The sequence below is a fragment of the Rousettus aegyptiacus genome, unplaced genomic scaffold (assembly GCF_014176215.1).
Source record: "Rousettus aegyptiacus isolate mRouAeg1 unplaced genomic scaffold, mRouAeg1.p scaffold_m13_p_8, whole genome shotgun sequence".
In the NCBI taxonomy this organism is placed as follows: Eukaryota; Metazoa; Chordata; class Mammalia; order Chiroptera; family Pteropodidae; genus Rousettus; species Rousettus aegyptiacus.
In genome coordinates this window covers 40,517,389-40,537,249 of record NW_023416311.1, presented here as the reverse complement: position 1 = coordinate 40,537,249, position 19,861 = coordinate 40,517,389, and the positions used below count along the sequence as shown (strand labels likewise).

General features: G+C 36.3%; 1 protein-coding gene across 1 annotated transcript in view; it reads left to right on the top strand.

Moving 5' to 3' along the window:
• LVRN (laeverin) overlaps positions 1–19,105 on the top strand; it is a 51,702-nt gene extending 32,597 nt beyond the window's left edge. Inside the window, exons 14-20 of the mRNA XM_016120894.2 lie at positions 788–941; positions 2,469–2,563; positions 4,478–4,585; positions 5,370–5,537; positions 5,748–5,885; positions 14,357–14,432; positions 17,745–19,105. Coding sequence (XP_015976380.2) covers positions 788–941; positions 2,469–2,563; positions 4,478–4,585; positions 5,370–5,537; positions 5,748–5,885; positions 14,357–14,432; positions 17,745–17,885 — 880 coding nt within the window. The 3' untranslated portion in view covers positions 17,886–19,105. The remainder of the gene's footprint in view (positions 1–787; positions 942–2,468; positions 2,564–4,477; positions 4,586–5,369; positions 5,538–5,747; positions 5,886–14,356; positions 14,433–17,744) is intronic.
• The last annotated feature ends 756 nt before the right edge of the window (positions 19,106–19,861 follow it).

The window sequence follows — 19,861 nt, the reverse complement described above, 5'->3', positions numbered from 1 at the left end:
ACACCTTCCTACCACAATCAAACTCTTCATTTTGACATGCAAGGCTCTCCACAGCTTTTATCTACCTTACCTATTAGCCACCTTCTCTCAACTATACACAGAAGAAATCCTCTGCTAACCCAAGCCTTAGGTTAGCTCGGTCTGCCCATCACACTAATTCCCACTTTATCTTCTTTGTCCTAAGCTGTCTTCCTCTTTCTCTCAACCTAGTTCTATCCTACCTAGTTCTATCCTACCTTCATTATTTTTCTCAAATTCCTCCTCCTGGAGGCTTCCTTGACTTTTCCACTATATGCAAATGTTTTTCTTCTTTGCTACCTTATTATATCCATTGTCTTTTCTAGGGATTTATTAATAGTCTCTTACACATAAATCTCAGCTCCTCACTGAAGTAGTAAGCTTCTCAATAGTTGGCAAGACCATTGTCTAATTTGTGTTCCCACTAGTATAACATTAGAGACTGATTTTTAATTAATAATTGTTAAGTGAAAATTATATTCTCAGAAGAATGTATACTAAATGCACAAATATTCTTTTGCCTCATGATTAAGCCAATATTTGGCCTAGATTTTCTATAACCTCCAAGAATTTGGGCACTTGAACATACCAAATTGAAATGGAAGGTCTTTCAACATTTTGGTTCCCATCTTATCAATGAGATGGGAATTTATCTTCTAGCTTCTTGATTTCACATACCTTATTGAAGTCGAGCTTCAAAGCATGGAAAGTATGCAAATCATTTAGCAAGTGAAGGTGTTTTTAGTGTGTGTGTTTTTAAATCAAACAGAAACAATTATATTGAGATTGAAACAGCACTTGATTTAACCAAGTACCTTGCTGAAGAAGATGAAATCATAGTATGGCATGCAGTCTTGGTGAACCTGGTAACCAGGGATCTTGTTTATGATGTGAACAACTATGATATATACCCATTATTAAAGGTAATTTCATTCTTTGTTATATGGTTAAAAAAATATGTTCTTCTTTCTGTACTCTAGATAGCATCTGTGAAACAAGTCTTTTCAAAAGTCTGTTATTAGTTATATATATATATAACATGTATATATGTCTATATACATATATATTTATAGCATATATATACACACATATTCATTTTCTTAGGAATGGCTGATTATTCTTAGGAGAAAATACCTTAGTCATAGACCTGGTCTAGGAGATGAGTTAGAGAGAAGTTTGGAAAGGTACTAATTTCTTATTGAAGTGACAATGTGTCCTAATAAACCAGAAGTGGATGGAAATGGTATGCCTTTTTTCTTATAGAGAGAATAATATCTATTAGCAACTATTTTCCTAAAAGATTGTTAGTCAAACAGAATGACTTTTAACAACCCTATATTCATAATTGAACTACTCTCATCTGTAGGGCCAGCACTTAAAACCAGAGAGGTATGGTCCAGAAAAAGTAAAAGTTTAAACCTGCTTTTGATGTTGCAAAGAGAGAGAGGGAAGTTAGAATTAATGAATGAAAAAATGACATGCCATCAAAACTGAAACAATATAAAAGGAGAAAAGTTTCATTATTAGGTCTTAAACAGTGATCTTAAGAAAGATAGTACAGGTGAAATCAAAGCAAAAGTTAGGGAGCAACCCTTTGGAGAGGTAAGGGCCATCAATAAGCCAGAAAGTATGTTAGGTGATGATTCCAAGGGAGTTGCTGGGGCAGTCAGAGGGTGAGATTGCAAATACCTCAGGGTGCCTTTTTTTTTTTTTTTTCCTACTGTTCAAAGTACCAACAGGAACTTACTTGAATGTGGGAATGGTCACCAATTGAAGAAGGCAATTAGATGTTTGTAGGATCAAGGTGGCTCATCGATAATATCCGATAACTGGTTCTGGGTAAAAATGTCAACAGTAATACTTGTTTTTAAAGAATTTTGATGAATATCATCTAGCTTATTATCAAGGATTTCTTGTAAATGTGTAACTTTTATAACCTTATTTACTAGCTGATAGCTCAATTGAAGAAACTTTATTTCAAACTCAGGGCTTAAATTTGTCCAAGGCAGAAATCAGTTTCTCTTATTTTCTTGGAGGTATGTGTACTAAACATTGACGTTTTAAGTTAGAAAGTTTAATAGTTTTAAAATTTTTACAATTTTTTAAAAAAATATTTGAAGACAACCAGAAATGTTTGGGATGATAGTAAATGATAATAACAACTAATATTTATTGAGTTCTTACTATGTGCCAGGCAGTGAGCTTTCATACATTATATTGTTTAGTCCTTACAAAACTGTAAAATTGATATTATTGTAAACTCCATTCTTTTGTGTGAGAAAACTGAACCTAGGAGGTTAAAAAATAAATCAGTTACACATTCCTAATAAATAAAAATTATTTCTGAAGAAATATCTGTCTCATTAATGTCTTTTCAGATAAAGAGAAATACAATGCAAATTCAGTGTTATGAGTCAGAACTAACAGTATATCTTCTTTATTGTTTATAGAACTATCTATTAAAGAGACTTACCTCAGTATGGAATATCTATTCAACTATAATTCGTGAAAATGTGGCAACATTGCAAGATGACTATTTAGCTCTGTAAGTATTTTTTTAAGAGTGATAATTGAATAAAACGATTCATATTAAAATAGATAGGCTTCCAGATTTATATAATAAGATCTTAATACTTAGGATTCACTGAGAGAATTTGTATACTATTTGAGAATAGATAGCTTTGAAATTGTGAGCTACATGTATCCTAATAGGAAGTAATAGTTTGGGGTCTTAATTTACCTGCAAAGCACATGCATGTACACACAAAAATGTATAGCTCTATATTCTCAAATCTTAGGCTACTGGTTGAAAATGTAAGAGTATCATACTCTTGGTGAAAGGTTTTACTAAGCAGAGTAAATCAGCCTATATCTATCGAAGGGCATGGGAAAGCCTCAAGGGAAGGGGGTACCCTCTTTATATTATTGGTGACAGAAGTTCTACCACTGTGCAAATTTGACGAGAGAGGCTGATAGTGAAATATATTAATCATTGTGTGTGAGCATAGTCTCAGAAATGATTTTCACTTCATTGGTTTTATGAGAGGAGTAAGTACGTTTTGCAATGGTCTGGGAAATGGGCGAAAGGCAATACAGGGCTGTGGTACTACTGACCGCCCTCTGACCCAAGGTTTGTGTGTATATGCTGGGCTTCTAAGTTTAGAGAGAGAATTTGTAATAAACAATGGTACATGAAATATATTTGCAGCTCTAGTTAATATCAAGCTGAAATTACTTTGACTAAGCAAGAAATACAAAATATACAAAATGTGATTATTCTCTCTCAAGAGTATCCTGAGAGGAGAAAATTTTAATGCAAGGGCCTGCGACTGGAATGACATAGGGCTGAATGGACAAGTAGAAGACGGTGATGACTAGCTGGAATAGTGAGTTTGTAGGCAAGTTGTATGAATAAACGGGTCAGCACACATGTCAATCAGTCAGCACACATGTCAACCAGCCATATCCTCGGTTCTCCTACATTGGACAGTAGTGACCTGCTTTTTGTAACATCCTGGAGCCAGTTCTCTCCAGAGCACCCTTAGGGAGTTAGACTGTACTTTTAGAGAACTCCCTCTTGCTGTAGCCAGCTTAGAATGGCTGGGGAGAGGGAGCGAGTGTGTAAATGAGTGCTCAGAGCTGTCTCTCAGAGGGCCTCCACCCTAGGACATTCCACTCCTGCTTGTCAGAAGGTCAGGCCAAGCTGGGTTGAAACTGGAGGGTGGAGCAGCAGAGATTTGACTCTTCATTTTCTGGAAGCTTATGCATGGCCAGTTTTAATTTCTTATCTCTGACTCCAAATTCCTAGAGTGTAAGGAGACTTTCCTCAAGGCACTATTTATCTGTATTTATTGTTCTTCACTGTATTCTTTCCAGTGTTTTTCATTTTGAACCATAATGTATACCCCTTCTCAACTATAAAAACAAACCAAAACCAAAACCTCTATTCTTTTTCTGCACATAAATGTAATAGCCAGGAGTTAAAGAAGAAACAAATTTAAGTAAAGAAAGGCACATTGTTGAAGGAGAGAAATAAACTACTCCCTTTCCTTTCCATGTAAAGAACTTTATTTTTAAATGTATTAGATCAAATACTCCAAAGTCTTTCTTTTTTATCCGTAAGACAATTACTGTAAAAGGGAGGAAAAATAAATTGATAACAGATGTGGAGTGTGTGTACACTGTGTGTGATTGAGGGAGATGAAGGATGGCAGTAATTTATTTCTAACTTTTCAAAAAATACCAGTCTGAGGAGCTTAATTGGTGCCTGATAGTCTCTCACAAATATTTATTTGAATCTTAAATGTATTTGCTATCCACAAAAGCTATTTTTTAGCAAACTTGATGTTATTGGAAGGATGTTTTAAAATACTTATTCTTTTATAACACATTTTCTTGGAGGCAGAAAATATAATGTAGTAATGCAAAATAAATGTTTTTCTTTGACTTTTCCTTAAAGAATATCACTGGAAAAACTTTTTGAAACTGCCTGTTTGTTGGGCCTTGAAGACTGTCTTCGACTTTCTAGAGAACTCTTCAAAAACTGGGTGAACCATCCAGAGAATGAGTAAGAGTAATATTGTAATTGTCCTTGTTTTTGTCCTGTTTCAACACTAACAATTTCTCTGCCTTTTTGATGCTCTTACTGTGGGAGTGATTGTTTTCTTTTCACTTGGTTAATCTCTCTCACCTACTATTTTTTTTTCAAGTATCTTTAAAAAAAAATTGTGTAATGTAGATCTGTGCATAACAATAGATTAGAATTTATACAGTGATTGTTATCTAGGACCTATCATCTCCGGTGCTTTCTCTATAAGCACTTATGATTATTTTGAGTCTTATTTAGGTTGTTTTTTAGGATTGTCATATATATATATATATATACACACACACATATATATATTACACACACACACACACACACACACACACACACATTTCAGAGCATCTCTTTATGACTTTATAGTCTCACTGAGAGCTGAGACCAAGACTGTCATTTTGGTTTTATTATATTACCTTTACGATATCACCTCAGATGGACTCTTAGGAAATGTGATAATAACATATGAAACCAAACTTAATTATCAATGTATACTTACTTTTTGTACTATTCTAATTTAATCTCCCTTAAAACCCCTTAGTTTTTAAACTAATTTGATCAAGATGTCTTCTCATGATAGTAACACTAATGACAGTTCCCAAAGTTATCTTTCTAGATCCCTACTTTTGGTGTGTATAGCTGAGATCTCAACACTTTTTTTTCTAGATATATACTTCTAAATATATGACCACCTAGATAAACATATAACTTAACTACTATGAGAAATATTATTGCATGTTATACTTTACAGAATACCTTATCCAATTAGAACTGTGATTTTATGCTATGGCATTGCCTTGGGAAGTGATAAAGAATGGAACTTTTTGTTAAATATCTACACTAATAACACAAAGGAGGAAGAAAAGATTCAACTTGCTTATGCAATGAGCTGCAGTAAAGATCCATGGATACTTAACAGGTGATTATGGTCAACTTACCTTGAAAGTTCCAGGTGAAAGCATGTAATTAATAAACCAAAGGGGAAAAAAGAGAAATGTACTAAGATAAGAATTAATAAATATTTGTGAGTAACTTAGAATCATATGAAATTTTAATTCCACTTACATAAATTAACTTTTTATATTGGACAATTCTTACATATTTATTTTCTACATATATGTTTTTGCAGATATATGGAATATGCCATCACTACATCTCCACTCATTTTTAATGAAACAAATATAATTGAAGTTGTGGCAGCATCCGAAGTTGGCCGGTACGTTGTGAAGGAATTTTTAGTCAACAATTGGCAGGCTGTGAGTGAAAGGTAAGAAGAAAATACAAGACCTCTCTTTTATTTAGGTCATGGATTTAGTGCTAGAAGCTCGGCTTTAGGCTAGCTAGGTCACAAAAGTCCTTTACACTGACTAGAAAAATGATGATTTTTCCTGCACTTATGTCTCACCAAAAACTGGCTATGTTATGGAAGAGAAGGTCACATTCTCAGTTCTGGCTTCCATATGAAAATGGATTTGCATGAGATAGTTTCATAACACAGCTTCCCTGTTGTGCCTACTAAGAAGTTTGTCTTCAGAGATGCAGATTAGAGTAAGTCTTGTTATTTGGTATGAATGTATATCATCCATTTATTTATTTTGTGAATTATATCACCATATCTTTAAGAAACTACAAAGCTCATTGACCTGGGTTTTGTTCATGTCTTTTATTTGTCAGATTCCCTTTATGCATTTGGGTTCCATATTTTTGAACTTTTTAATATTTCTCACCGTTTAAGATGAAATCTGCTTGTTTCCTAGCCCATGTATTAAGTAACATATACATTAACATGCAAATATCAGACAGCATGTCCTTAATGGCTAATCTTTCTAGAACATTATTTAACCATACATTCCTAATAGGCACATACTGTAGCATTAGCAGATGCAAATTAGCCCACAGTTCAGGTCAAAACACCTGTAAACTTAGAAGATACTTTTGTAAATAAGTTTATTTGAAACAGAAGCATATTTAGAATAAAAATGTTTAAGAATGTGAATACGGTTCTCTTAAATAGCAAAACAATGAATGGATTTTGGGGGGGGGCGAGGACGTGGTGAACATTTATTGAACACCTTTACAACACAAAAAATGTGGTTTAAAATAAAAAATGTGTGGATAAAAGCTTATTTGTACAGTTCCATTTTTCTGACTAATCAGTGGGTCACATATAACCTACTCACATATTGAGAAACTAATCTTTATCTGCTATTTTAAATTATTTATCATTCTAGGTTCATTTCTTCAGAGGGCCTTTTGAATTCCTTAAATTTCCTGGGGTCCCTAAAGCCTTGGGGGTAAATGGTGCTTCCATTTTTGCTTAAATCATTAATGATAATCCCTTCCTTCCTAGGTCCTGCTTCTCACTGGGAATTTGGGAGTTGAGATATAAATCAGAATTATTTACATAGATCCGCTTGCTCCATGAGATTTTAGATAAAACTAGCATCATAGGGATGTCTGCCGGTTTCTGTTTTCTCTTCCAGTACCTTGTAAGAAAAGCTCCCTCCCTGTGCTCAGTCTAGTTCTGACAATCCCTGGCCTTGCCAGGTCTGTGAAGCCGTCTACTTTCTTGCTACTGTAGTCATATTGCCCAAGGTCCTTCACTTCTGCTACAGTCTTTGACTGTTTTCTTTCAGAACTTCCTGCTGAACAATCTAGTAGAGATTTTGGAATTAAAATGTTGAAAGAACAGCTCCTTAAAGAAATATGTCATGATTTGCCTGACAGCCCAATTTGTAAGCACCATAGGCTGCCACATTCTCTCTTCTTTCTGATGCACAGCTGGGCCCTGAGGAAAATGCAGGTTCACTTCCAGGGTTAGTATTTAGCAGTGCCTGGTACTTGGCGTGCACTTGTGTTAAGGACTGTATGTATTGTGGCTTAATATGACACGGCGTCTGTCAGCCCCAGGCCATATCCACCCTAAGCACAAACCAGACACTTACTAATGTAGCAGAACTTCAGAATCACCTGGAGTGGCTAAGTCACCTGAGGACTCCCAAGCCCACTTAACCCTTTAAAATCAGAATCTGCTGGAATAGGGCAGGAAATCTATACCTTTCACTAGCTCCCCAGGTTGCTCAGTTATAGTTTAACATGGAACCAGTTGATACCAGATTAAAAAATATATCTAAATCTACATTGATCAACATGAGAGCCAGTAGATAACATGTAGATCATGAAAATTAAATTAATTAAAGTTAAGTAAAATTTAAAATTTCGTTCCTCAGTTGTACTAGCCTTGTACTAAGTGATCGATGTGGATGGTAGCTGTCATATTAGACAGCTCAGATATTGAACGTTTCCATCATTGCAGAAAGTTCCACAGCATTGCTCTCCAGGGTAAACCAGCCCTCTTATACCATACACAGCACATGTGCCAATTAAGACCCCAAAATGGTTTTGAGCAACCCATGGAAAAGACTGCTCTCAATTTAAGGGGCTTTAAGTGTATTTTAATTTTTATTACTCAGAAGAAACTTTTGTTTTTTTACATTTATAGAAAAGAAACATATTGGCAACATTCTCCAAGAAGCCCATGGTATAGCAATTTATTTAAATGGTTTACATAACTATATTAAATAATCGAGAAGGAATTTTTTCAAAACTCCAGATGGGAGACTGGGCAAAATGGTGTAGATGATAGAAGCTTCGCTCATTCCCTCTTGCGACCACATCAAAGTTGAGATGGAAACATGAAGCAAACAGCAAGTAGAGTCACCTGGGGTCTAGATGAACAGAAGCCCTACAGCTAGGGAGAGAAAAGAAATTACCCTGCAATAGGAGGAGGTAGGAGGGGGCGAAGATGGGAGGCTGCCCAGTCCGAGCGGCTGAGTGGGACAGAGGCCACGGCAGTGGCAGCTGGCAGGTGTAGACATTCCTCCTAAAGGGGTCAGTGTCTACAACCAGATTTTTGCAGTGACAGACCTGCTCTCTCTGTTCCTGCTTGGGGGCACGAGGGACTTACAGGGGGACACTGAGTTGTCAGAGCAAGGGCCAGAGGCAAAGCTCTCTCCTGGATGGAAGTGTCAGCAATATCCATTTTCCTTCTGTTGAGCTCTCTCGACTCCCAGTGTGCAGCCAAAGTGCCACCATAGCTGAAATGTCATCAAACTGGATAACAGGGATCACTCTGCTCAGAGGATTCCCTGAAACTCAGCCTCTCCCAACTTGTGACCTCACCTAAGCCACATCCAGTTGTGTCCTTGGTGAGTCCTGTGCTCCTTTCTGAGCAGCTCCAAGACTCACACTAGTGGCAACTGACCTCAGTTTCTGGCGTGGCCTCTTCAGGTAACTATAAGCACAGCATCTGTGGATTGCTTGCTGAATCTTAATAGCTGGCCCTGGAGAGGCACAGGCTGGGCGTGAACTTGGCCTGCAGGTGAACTCTGCTTAGGGCTATGCTACTGGACACCTACTACACAAAGCCATGCTAATAAGATTGGAAGGCTTAGGAACTTTGATTGGTATAGAAACAGACATAGAAAGGCAGCCAAAATGGGAAGACAAAGAAGCAGAAAGCATATGAGAGAACAGAACAGATATCCAGGAATAATGGAGTCAAGCAATATAACAGATGCAGAGTTCAAAACACTGGTTATAAAGATGCTCAATGAAATTAAGGGAAGTATAGACGAACTCAGTGGGAACTTTAACAAAGAAATAGAAAATATAAAAATGGAAATGGAAATTATAAAGGGAACAAGTCAGAAATGAAGGACACATTATTTGAGATGAAGAGTATATTAGAAGGAATCAACAGAATGAATGAAGAAGTGGATAGAATCACCGATATAAAGGATGGGAAGCCAAGGACACCCAATCAGGATGGCAAGAAAAATGTAACCAAGGATATAATAATCATTTAAGAAACCTATGGGACAAAATTAAGGGTAACAACATCCATGTCATAGGGGTGCTTAAAGAGGGATAACAAGAAGTTGAAAATATATTTGAAGAAATAATGGAAAACTTCCCTAACGTGGTGAAGGAAATAGACATACAACCCCAGGAAGCTCAGAAAGTCTCCAAAAAATGAACCCAAAGAGGCCCACAGCAAGACACATAATTTACATGCCAAAGGTTAAATACAAAGAGAGAATCTTGAAAGCAGCAAGAAAAAAGCTGTTAGTTATCTACAGGGGAGCACCCATAAGACTGGCAGCTGATTTCTCAAAAGAAACTTTGTAGAACAGAAGGTCTTGGCACAAAATATTTAAAGAGAGAAAAACTCGGGATGTATGACTAAAAATACTTTACCTAGCAATGCTATCATTTAGAGTCAAAAGAGAAATAAAGAGTTTCCCAGACCAAAAAACAAAAACAAAAACAAAAACAAAAACTAAAGGAATTCATCAACACCAAGTCAGTATTACAGGAATTGTTGAAAGAATTTCTTTAAGAAGAAAAAACATGTATCAAAAATATGAATAAAGATAGTAATAACTACATATCTATCAACAAGTCCCTCAAATGGAAAACAATTAAGTGCTCCAACTGAAAGATAGGGAGGCCGAATGGATAAGAAAACAAGACCCCTTCATATGCTGCCTATGAGAGACTCACTTCAGATTAAAAGATACTCAGACTAAAAGTAAGGGGATGGGAAAAGATATTGCCTTGATAAGAGGGTATTGCACTGAATGGAATAAGTAAGATAGAGAAAAACAAATACCACATGATTTCGCATACGTGTGAAATCTAAAGAACAAAATAACAACAACAAAAACAGAAACAAACTTATAGATGCAGAGAATATTTTGAGGGCTACTAGTTGGGGGGAGTGTAGGGATGGCAAAAATGGACGGAGGGATTAAGAAGGACAAATGGATAGATACAAAATAGTCATGGAAATATAAAGTGTAGCATAAGGAAAAGAGTCAACAATGTTGTAAAAAATATGTAAGGGGGAAGAGGGGTACTAGATTGGGGTGACCACTTCATGAGTTATATAGATTTCTAATTACTGTGCCATACAACTGACACTAATATATTATTGTATGCCAACTATAATTGAAAAAAAAACCTCATTGAATGGTACAATATAAATATGAGCAACTAATTGTCTATTCTATTTTAATAAAGCTGGAGAAAAGAAAAACTCTAAATGGATCTTATCATTATCCCCAAGAAATATCTAGAATTATAAATGCACGAACTTTTAACCATGGCTTGCACATTTTTCTTTTATAGACAAAATGCTATGCTCATAAAATAGATGCTTATTTTAGTTATGGTAAATTCATATCGGTTCACTCCTCTTGTACATTAATGTCCAGTAGAAAAAGTCTTTCAGATTCAAATAAATGTGTTTTCTACATCTAATACATTTATTTTTTAGGGTTCAATTTATTTTTACCTGTTTTATTGGATTTTACTAATGGTTTTGTTTAAATAGTAATATTTATGAATCATTAGAAGGAACTAAGTAATAATTTTAAAATTAATTAAAATGTGATATACACTAAAAATGACATAGAAATGCTTACTTCTCTGTACATCAGAATATTTAATTATCAGTTATTAACAGTTATATTTGACATGAATGTATGTGTGTCACCAGTCTTCATATGATGACAGAGTATAAAAGTATAAGTTAAAAAAGTAAACGAGTATTTATGACAAATTAAAATTTATATTAATAATGTGGAAAGAATTTATTCTGAATTTGCTAAAATGTAACTGATCACTTGCAAGTTGGTACTGAAATTAGTGTTTCTCCAGTATATTTCACTGAGGATTATATTTGGAAGATGTTGATAAACCCTCTGTTAACAAGAAAGACAGTAGCCCAATTCATTTGAAAACTGTTTTAACCTCCACTTTCACAGTATATGTTAGCATCATAAAGGATCCAAGAAGCCCTGTAGAATAAATCTAGAGTTTTCCACATACTTTGCCTAACATTTTACAGCTGTAATCCTGCTACAGACTGTATGTGCTAATGTAAACAAAGTGTCATTTTGCCAGTAGATCAGTTACAGGAGGAGAGAGACAGATGAGGAAGTTAGTTCTCCAAACTTCTCATCTGGAATTGTAACTAGAACAGCTATTTATTGTTTGCCTATTAACATTTAGGCCTTGGTTTTCTGTTCTATAAAATGAAAACTATGTATTTGATCAATTCTAAGTTTCTTTCTAATAAAATGTTTTGGTTTTCTGTGCCAAGGCGCAGTTAGTTCAAGCTGTTGTCAGGGATATAAAGTGATTAGGTTGTAGTAGTACTTGATAAATGCTGTAGAGGAGAGATGAAGAAGGCTTTGGGGATTCAAAAGTCACCGTTCATATGGAAGGACTGAAAGATGACTTGGTACTAGTCACAACCACTGGCTGGAGCTTAGGGCACTGAAGGAGATAGGGCTGGTCAGGTGTTAGAGTTGAGGAACTACCAGTAGTAGTTCAGGGACATCTGCTCCCCTCAACCAGGCCCAGAATTCTTCTCAGAAAGCCTAAAATTACATTTTGGAATATTTGATTGAGTAAAACATGTTTATCTTGGTCCTTCACCCTCACTCCCATGCTCAGGCACTGCACTGGTTGCTGTGGGGTAATTACTTAACTGTTGGACCAAAGGTGATGTTTCGAATACTGATCCAAATGAAGGAACCTCCACTGACCACAAAGACATCTTTAAGTTACAGCAAAATCAATAAATTAGCTGTAGATAGATTCTTTGGAAGAATGTGTGAATAGGGATGGAGCAATAGGATTTTTGTGATGGTGTTGTATGTGGTAGAAATTATATTTATGCCCTTATCATCCTTGTTAAGTTACTTTGGGCTTTCTTAAAACAATGTGGGTTTCACAGCCTACAGGATAACCCTGCTTTTATGTGAATATAGAATATAAGACATAATCAGTTTCAAACTCAACTGGTCCAAATGAATCTTACCCTTTTCTTTACTAAACACTTGATTTCGCCTCCAAATACTGTTTTATTGTCTAAAGTCCTAAACGTGCACTTATTTTCACTCCACTTTGTTGTATTTTATGATGGGAAACACAGTTGAAAGGGTTAAATAGTAGCATAAGTCAACTGAACGAATAGAGATGTTATTGGGGTGGATCCATTCCCACTGCCTGTCGCAGGAAATCAGACATGGCAGGGGTAAGAATAGGAGGGGAGGAGAAATGTGGGGAAGGAGAGGGGCAAAAAGTGAGCCAGACCTAAATCACTGTGCCTGCACTAGCATTGAATGTTATCAATTTTTTAAAGGGTAGTTACCCTGACACCCATTAGTTCTTATTTTTATATTAATTAGAATGTATTTGAATGCTGATGGGATAAATTATTCATAAGGTGTATATTTTTTTCAGTAATATTTCAAAGAGATTGCTCTCTCAACAAGAGTGACAAATCCCATCTGTCTGAAAAATCTCTCCTTTTGAAGGTTGTTAGAACAGGAAGGAATGAAGTATGCCAGATACCCTGGTAGATGCCTCAACATACATCATCTCACCTAATCTTCAGAACAATGTTTCTAACTACATATTATTTCTCACTTTTACAATTTATAAGTTGTCCAAGTTAACTTCAAACTGAGCCCTTGCCTCTTGGGGTAACTTTTCTCCTAAATCTGGTAGAAAATCACACATTTATCACTTTAGGTAGTTTTCCTCTGTTTTCTACTTTTTTTTAAGGTTGGAACTCAGTTTCTAGGTAAATTTCGACAAGTTTCTTGAGTCATCTCACAAGATTTTTTTACCTGGCCAATAAAACTGGAGCACAATGAAATATTTATGCTTTCCTCACAGAAACAAGTTTGCTTCTCTGAATTATACGTAGACTGTCTCTTGTCTTCTGCTTTGCTCATATAGAAAGCTTACATTCCGGCTGCAGCTTAAAAAGAATGAAAGCACTGTTTCCTGTGTATTATGCCAGTGTAAACTCTTGCAGTTTTTAATTTCAAGTACATATTAATGAAGTAAATCAATTGTGTGTTTTAGCAATCAAGGCAGTTCAACTATTTCTTATTCAGTCCATTATATTAACCCTATTTTAATTTTCTTTCTTTCTTAATGCATCCAAAATCTTTATTTCCACAGCATCGCTTTGGGCAGGTATGTATCTGGTCTTTCTCCATGGCAGTGCTTCATGGCTTTTCAGAAGATGATTCTCATTGGGTATTCAGGGAGACTAAACTAAAAAGGAAATTTTGATGGCCATGTCTATTTGAGGGAGTGTAAGTAGATCTAGGTACTTGGTCTTAAATGGTCACCAACATTTGGAGAATCTCAGGAGACATAGATCCTCTCTCCAAAAGGCATATACAAATACAAAATTTTAAATAAGCTTTCAGGGTATTTTAGTCAGTTCCTAAAGTAGATCTCATGTTAACTGTTGTTTTTTTTTAAGGGTATAATTTGCATATTTACTTACACTCATAAATTTTCTTAATTTAAGGTATGTGACATCTGTTCTAACCACCTTATTAAAAAAGATGAAAACAGTTGTCATTGTTATCATTTTTAGGAAAAGCTTTTTACATTTAAGTAAACTTTAAAAGTTATGAGTTATACGGTAGTAAACTATAAATATTTTTTAGTGCTAATAGAATTTTCTATATAATAGATTTTCTATTAAAAGATGCAGGTAAACCAGTCCATGCATGTTTTCTCTTAGATTTGGGAGATAGGAATTAAAAGGGGCTGTAGACTTAGCATTTGTCTGGCATATGAAATACAGCTTTAACTTGCAAAACATTTTCCAACCCTAATTAGCATCATGTTGCTTTGTAGGTATGGAACACAATCATTGGTTACTCTATTGTATATAATCGGGAGAACCATAAGTACAGATTTACAGATCGTAGAGGTAAGGACTTTAGATATTGTGAATTATAATAATTTAGAAGCTACTTTTTCTATAATTTGGAGTTGCTAAAATTAAAATAATATGCTTATCTGGATTACTACATTCTGTGGTCCCATTGTTGCTACTCCGACTGTGCATGAAATGGTTTTTAATTCTGTCTTGCTCCTGAAATAGAGACCATTCTGGTTCATAGAGGATCAGACTTTAACTTTTCTTACAGTAGATTCTGGCCCAGGCTCACAGCCCCAGATTGGTCTTGACTCCATCTATCCTTTACATTGCTGCCAGCTGCTGCCCTGCTCCCAAACTTTCAGTAATTTATTTCAGTTTTTAGGAAAATTTAAATATTTTTATTAGCATACAAAGGCATGTATATTTGATCCCCAGCCTTACTCTCCAGCTTCATTTTTGCCCACCTTACCACTGAGTGTGAGAGAACAAGAGAAACAGATATTCTATTCCCAAATACTTTTCCTCTAGTCAAACACTATAACTTATGGATTTTCTGAAATTATCATGTTGTTTCACACTTGCTAGATTTCAGAAACACTCTACCTTCTGCCTGGAGTGCCCTCCCCATCCCCGTTCTTGGCTGGATAAATTCTAATCATCCTGTACCCCTGCTCTATCTATTCTAGGAGATTTTTTTATTAACTGATTTATACCCTCTCCACCATGTTCCCAAATCATCCTATGAATATTTTTATCATAGCTGTTACCACAATATACTCTAATCAGTGTGTATATATGTCTATCATATGAGGATACGATGAGCTCCTAAGGACTGAGACCATATTTTAATCATATCTGTATTCTAGAACCTAACACGGGGCTTGCAATGTCTAGTTTCTACTTTCCTCTGGGCTGAGATTTACCTTAGGCAGGCTTTATCCCCATAGAGGCAATCATAGCTCCAGGCTTATGTGACCTTTAGCACCCTAGAAGAAAGAATCCTTTCTCACCCAGCTTCAAGCTCCAGCCCTGAAGGAAGAACTCTGCTTGGTCCTACTTGCATGACATGCACCAATCACTGTATCCAGGGGTGATGAAATACTCTGCTAAGCCTACCCTGGGTTATATACCCACATTTGGAGCCAGCCCCACCCCCAAACCACAGGCACCAGTTCTGTAAAGAAAAGGGGATCCTATAACCACAGGTTAACTGATGAGTGAAAGCAAATGTCTACAAAAAAGTCACACACGCACACAAAGTAAAACAAGAGTAAAATATAAATACAACCTCTACACACCCAGTAACATAGGTAAAAATGAGAAAGATTTATAATACTAATTATCGGCAAAATTGTAGAGCAACTGGAACTCTTTTATCCTGCTGGTAAGAATGTAACAACTGCTTTGGAAAATAGGCAGTATCTTAAAATATTAATTAGATACATGCGCTTAACTAATTCTGCCTTTAGGTTTTTATTCAAGAGGAGAAATACATGAAAGTTCATAGTGGCTTTATTCACATTAGCCAAAAAATAGAAACCATCTGAATGTCCATCAATAGGTGAATGGACAAGGAAAATGTACTATATCCATACAATGGAATACTACTCCACAATAAAAAAAAAAGGGGGAGGGACAAGTTTGTGCAGAACATGATTGAATCTCGGGATGATTATGCTGAATAAAAGAAACTAGATACTCTCTAGGAAATGCAACCTAATCTATAGTGACAAAGGCAAATAAGTAGTTGCCTGGGACAGAGGAGGGGATTAACCTACCTAAGGGCATGAAGAAACTTATATGAGTGATGGAAATGACTGTATCTTGATTGTGGCTATAGTTTCACAGGTGTATACAAGGATCAAAATTCAACTTGTACACTTTACATAGGAACAGTTTATTGTACATAAATTTTATCTCAACAAACTTGATTACAAATTTTTAAAAAATACGCAAATACAAATTAACTATGGCCTGGGACTATATTACTAAAAACAGAAAAGGTTTGTGTAAATAAGAAAGAAAATTAACTCTCCTACCCCAGAAAGTAAACAAATAAATGTAGGGGTCACACAGCTCTGAAATTTGATCCTGAGCAAGAGAGAGAATGAGAGAGAGAGAGAGAGACAGATAGACAGACAGACGGACAGACAGAGACAGAGAGAGAGAGAGAGAAAGAAAGAGAAAGAGGGGCATTCAGTTATGTAGTTGTTATGAGAGGGGAATCTCTAATTCCTATAGGAATTTTCTTCATTTGGATTTGGACTGACTGAGGCTGTGCTGTCAGGACCTGGTTTATCATGGATTCTCTGGACAAGAAAGTGAAGGGCCCACCCATACATGCTGGAATGAAAGCTCTTAGAATCCAAACCGAGTTTGTTTTGATATCTTCTGAAGTCTGTCAGTTCATCTTTGTCTCTACAGAACCCAGTAAAGTTTTGTTGTTGTTGTTTAATGAATGAATGATGGCTTTATAAATTTAGCAGTCCTCAAACTTCCGAAACTCTATAGTTGCTGATAATTTATTTAAAAAAATGAAAAGTGAATTTAGCAATGATTAAATTGTCACTATTTTGAAAATAAGTAAATTAGCTATAATGAATATCTTTGTCAAAAACCTATTAATGCCCAACGGTCCTACTATAATGTATTATTTCACATAATATCAAAAGTAATTACTAAAAAGAAAATAAAAAGTCACACGAGTCCTTTTTCCCACCACATTAGCACAATTTCTATACACTTTCTACTTTTCTTGCTCTCCCCCTTACATTCCAGCCTGCTAGAGCCTGGCCTACAGTCCCACGGACCCTTACTCCACTCCCATCCACAGGTGCACGATCATGTGGGGCTATAGGCATATGGCTCCCACTGCCTGGCAGGTGTGGGAGAGGGCGGGAGGTTTCTGGTTCCTTAACCTAATTTTCCTACAACTTTCCTTTCGTTTTACATTGCAGTCTTGATTGCCCCGTCACTACTCAGTCTCGACAGCATTAGGGTTTAAGTGACATTCGGTGAGCTGATATGGGTACACAAATCTTGTATCATATCCAGCGAGCATTTATTAAATCTTTATGGAACACCTACTATGTGCTCGGGGAATAGAGTAGTGAATAAAATAGATGACATTCCCACTTCATGGAGCTTCCAGACTATGTCTGATTCTCCAGGGGAGGTGGTCTCCATCACATTTTCTCAGTCACAGTCTCCCCAGGAACACGCAATCTAGGGGTACACATTTCTACCTATTCCAACTGTCATCAGCCATTTGACAAATCAACTTGTGACTTAGCATGAACTCTGTCTTATTTTATCTAAACGAGAGGTTAGATCGCCCTGACCATTTCTTTGTCCTTTCAGCTCCAGCAGTTTTTCAGTCCCATGTTGGAAGAACACCAGAGGCTCACAGTTCATGCCAAATTACAGACAATAAAGAACAAAAATCTGAAAAACAAAAACCAAAGTGCCAGGATAGCTGCATGGCTACGGAAAAACACATAATTTCGTGGTTACTTTAAGCACTCTCCTTGCATATTATAATGTAATTTGCTCACAGTTTTGTCTTCCAATAGTTTGCGAGTCTAGAAAAACCACGTTTTATTTGTATTTCAGTCACATTTACTACTCAGAGTCCTATTCTTCCCACATTGTCATATTGGCCCTGAGGCTCAGGGATTGCTGAGGTTTTTGCCAACACTGCTGTATTTCTGGGGAAGATTTCACTTTAAGTCGGGCTGTAAAAATCACAGAATTTACTTTAAATGCCTTGCAAAACAAATTTACCTTAGAAAGTTCGCTTATTCTGTTGTGAAGACCAGTGGATATTAAATCACTGGCTAAGTGAGCACATCCTTTTCTGAGGGAAATGCAGATTCGTCATACTCTAGAGTTCGTTTAATTCAATGTTTAAAAGAATAACGAGCAAGTAACACAATGGTGTAAGAAACAGAAACCAGAAAAATAATACTCACTAAAAGATAGGAAAGCTGAAAAAAAAAAAAAAAAACAAGTTTAAAAAAAAAGGAACAGACATTTTTATGAGCTATGTTAAGTAGCCCTACTGTCAGGAAACGTGCCTTCTACTGCCTGTTTCTCACTACAGTGCCCAATATATCATGCCGCACTTTACTGGCTATTGAACTTACAGTGTTACAAAAAGACACAGAATCATTGCATCCCTAAAGTGCCTTTAGGCTCGCTGTTGTGGAGGCCAGATGGAGAGGAAGGCTCTGTCCTGAAGCTCTATACCGTGTATTCACCTGTGGGATGGATGCTCTGTGGGACGGACACTCTTTAAGCCACAGTTTACCAGCGAGGGAAAATAGTGATGTCAACAGATAATAGCAATTATGGGCTAATCTTCAGCGCAAAAGGAGATCGTCAAATAAGGAGAAATGGAACTAAAAGGCTAACCAGAGCATAATCTTTATAGCTTCGCACTCAGGGGACTAAGTTTGAAATGTGGTTTCATTTGGCCAAATTGAAGCTACTTGTAGTTTGGACAGCTTTAAACATTTTCATCAGTAACAATGTATGGAATTAGCTTAGTTTGCTTACACCTGATTAAATCAGAACAGTTAAGGCAAATCAATCTACTCTAGAGTTTGTCTGTATATGATTTCATTGTGTTTTAATTTTCATTGTGTTTTTATAGACTGGAGGTAAAACTGCAGATCTATGTACATCAGAGTGATATTGTAAAGATTAAGGAATATGTCAATTAAAAGCTTTTAAATATGTTATATAAGCTCGAGGCAATTTAATCTAAGATCCCTCCCCGCCCCACCCCCCCCACCCCGCCACTTCTTGCATAAGTTAATGCAGCCACAAATTGAAATGCAAAACAAAAGTTTATTTTCATATTTACTTCACAAGAGGATGCTCCATGAGTGTGAATGGGAGGCTATGAGATTTGGCCATGAGGACAAACCAAAGCACAGTCTGTCCACTCAGACTTGACCATGGATCATAAGTCAGAAAGATTTTTCTTTAAACTTAGAAATTTAAAGTTTAAGCAATAAAATACCTCCATGTCTTCAGATTGTTACATATGAGATATCTTCCTGTGTTTTCTTAAACATTCTTTCTGTATTTCCAGTATTTCCTTTGATCATCAATCTTGTTTTTTAATAACCAGGTCACATATCCTCTCAACAGCTTTCTCTGCCTCCTCGTTCTCTCCACCACTTCCATCTCTTCCCTTTCTCCCTCTGGTTCCCCTGTTTTCCTTTCTCCTTTCCAGTTACCTCTGTCTGGCTGTCCATGTAATATGTCCTTGATCTTGCTAGCCCACTGTGTTCTCATTCCACGAAGAGCGTTTGGATGCTGACACTGGGGCCTGAGTGGACTCCGATGCTTGTAATTGGTGATGCCAAGAACTTCCTGATTCTCTCAAGAAGCACATAGGCAGTGCTCTCCAGACCATCTATTGATAATTAAAGTCCCATCATATCTTAACTACTATAGTAATTAAACTG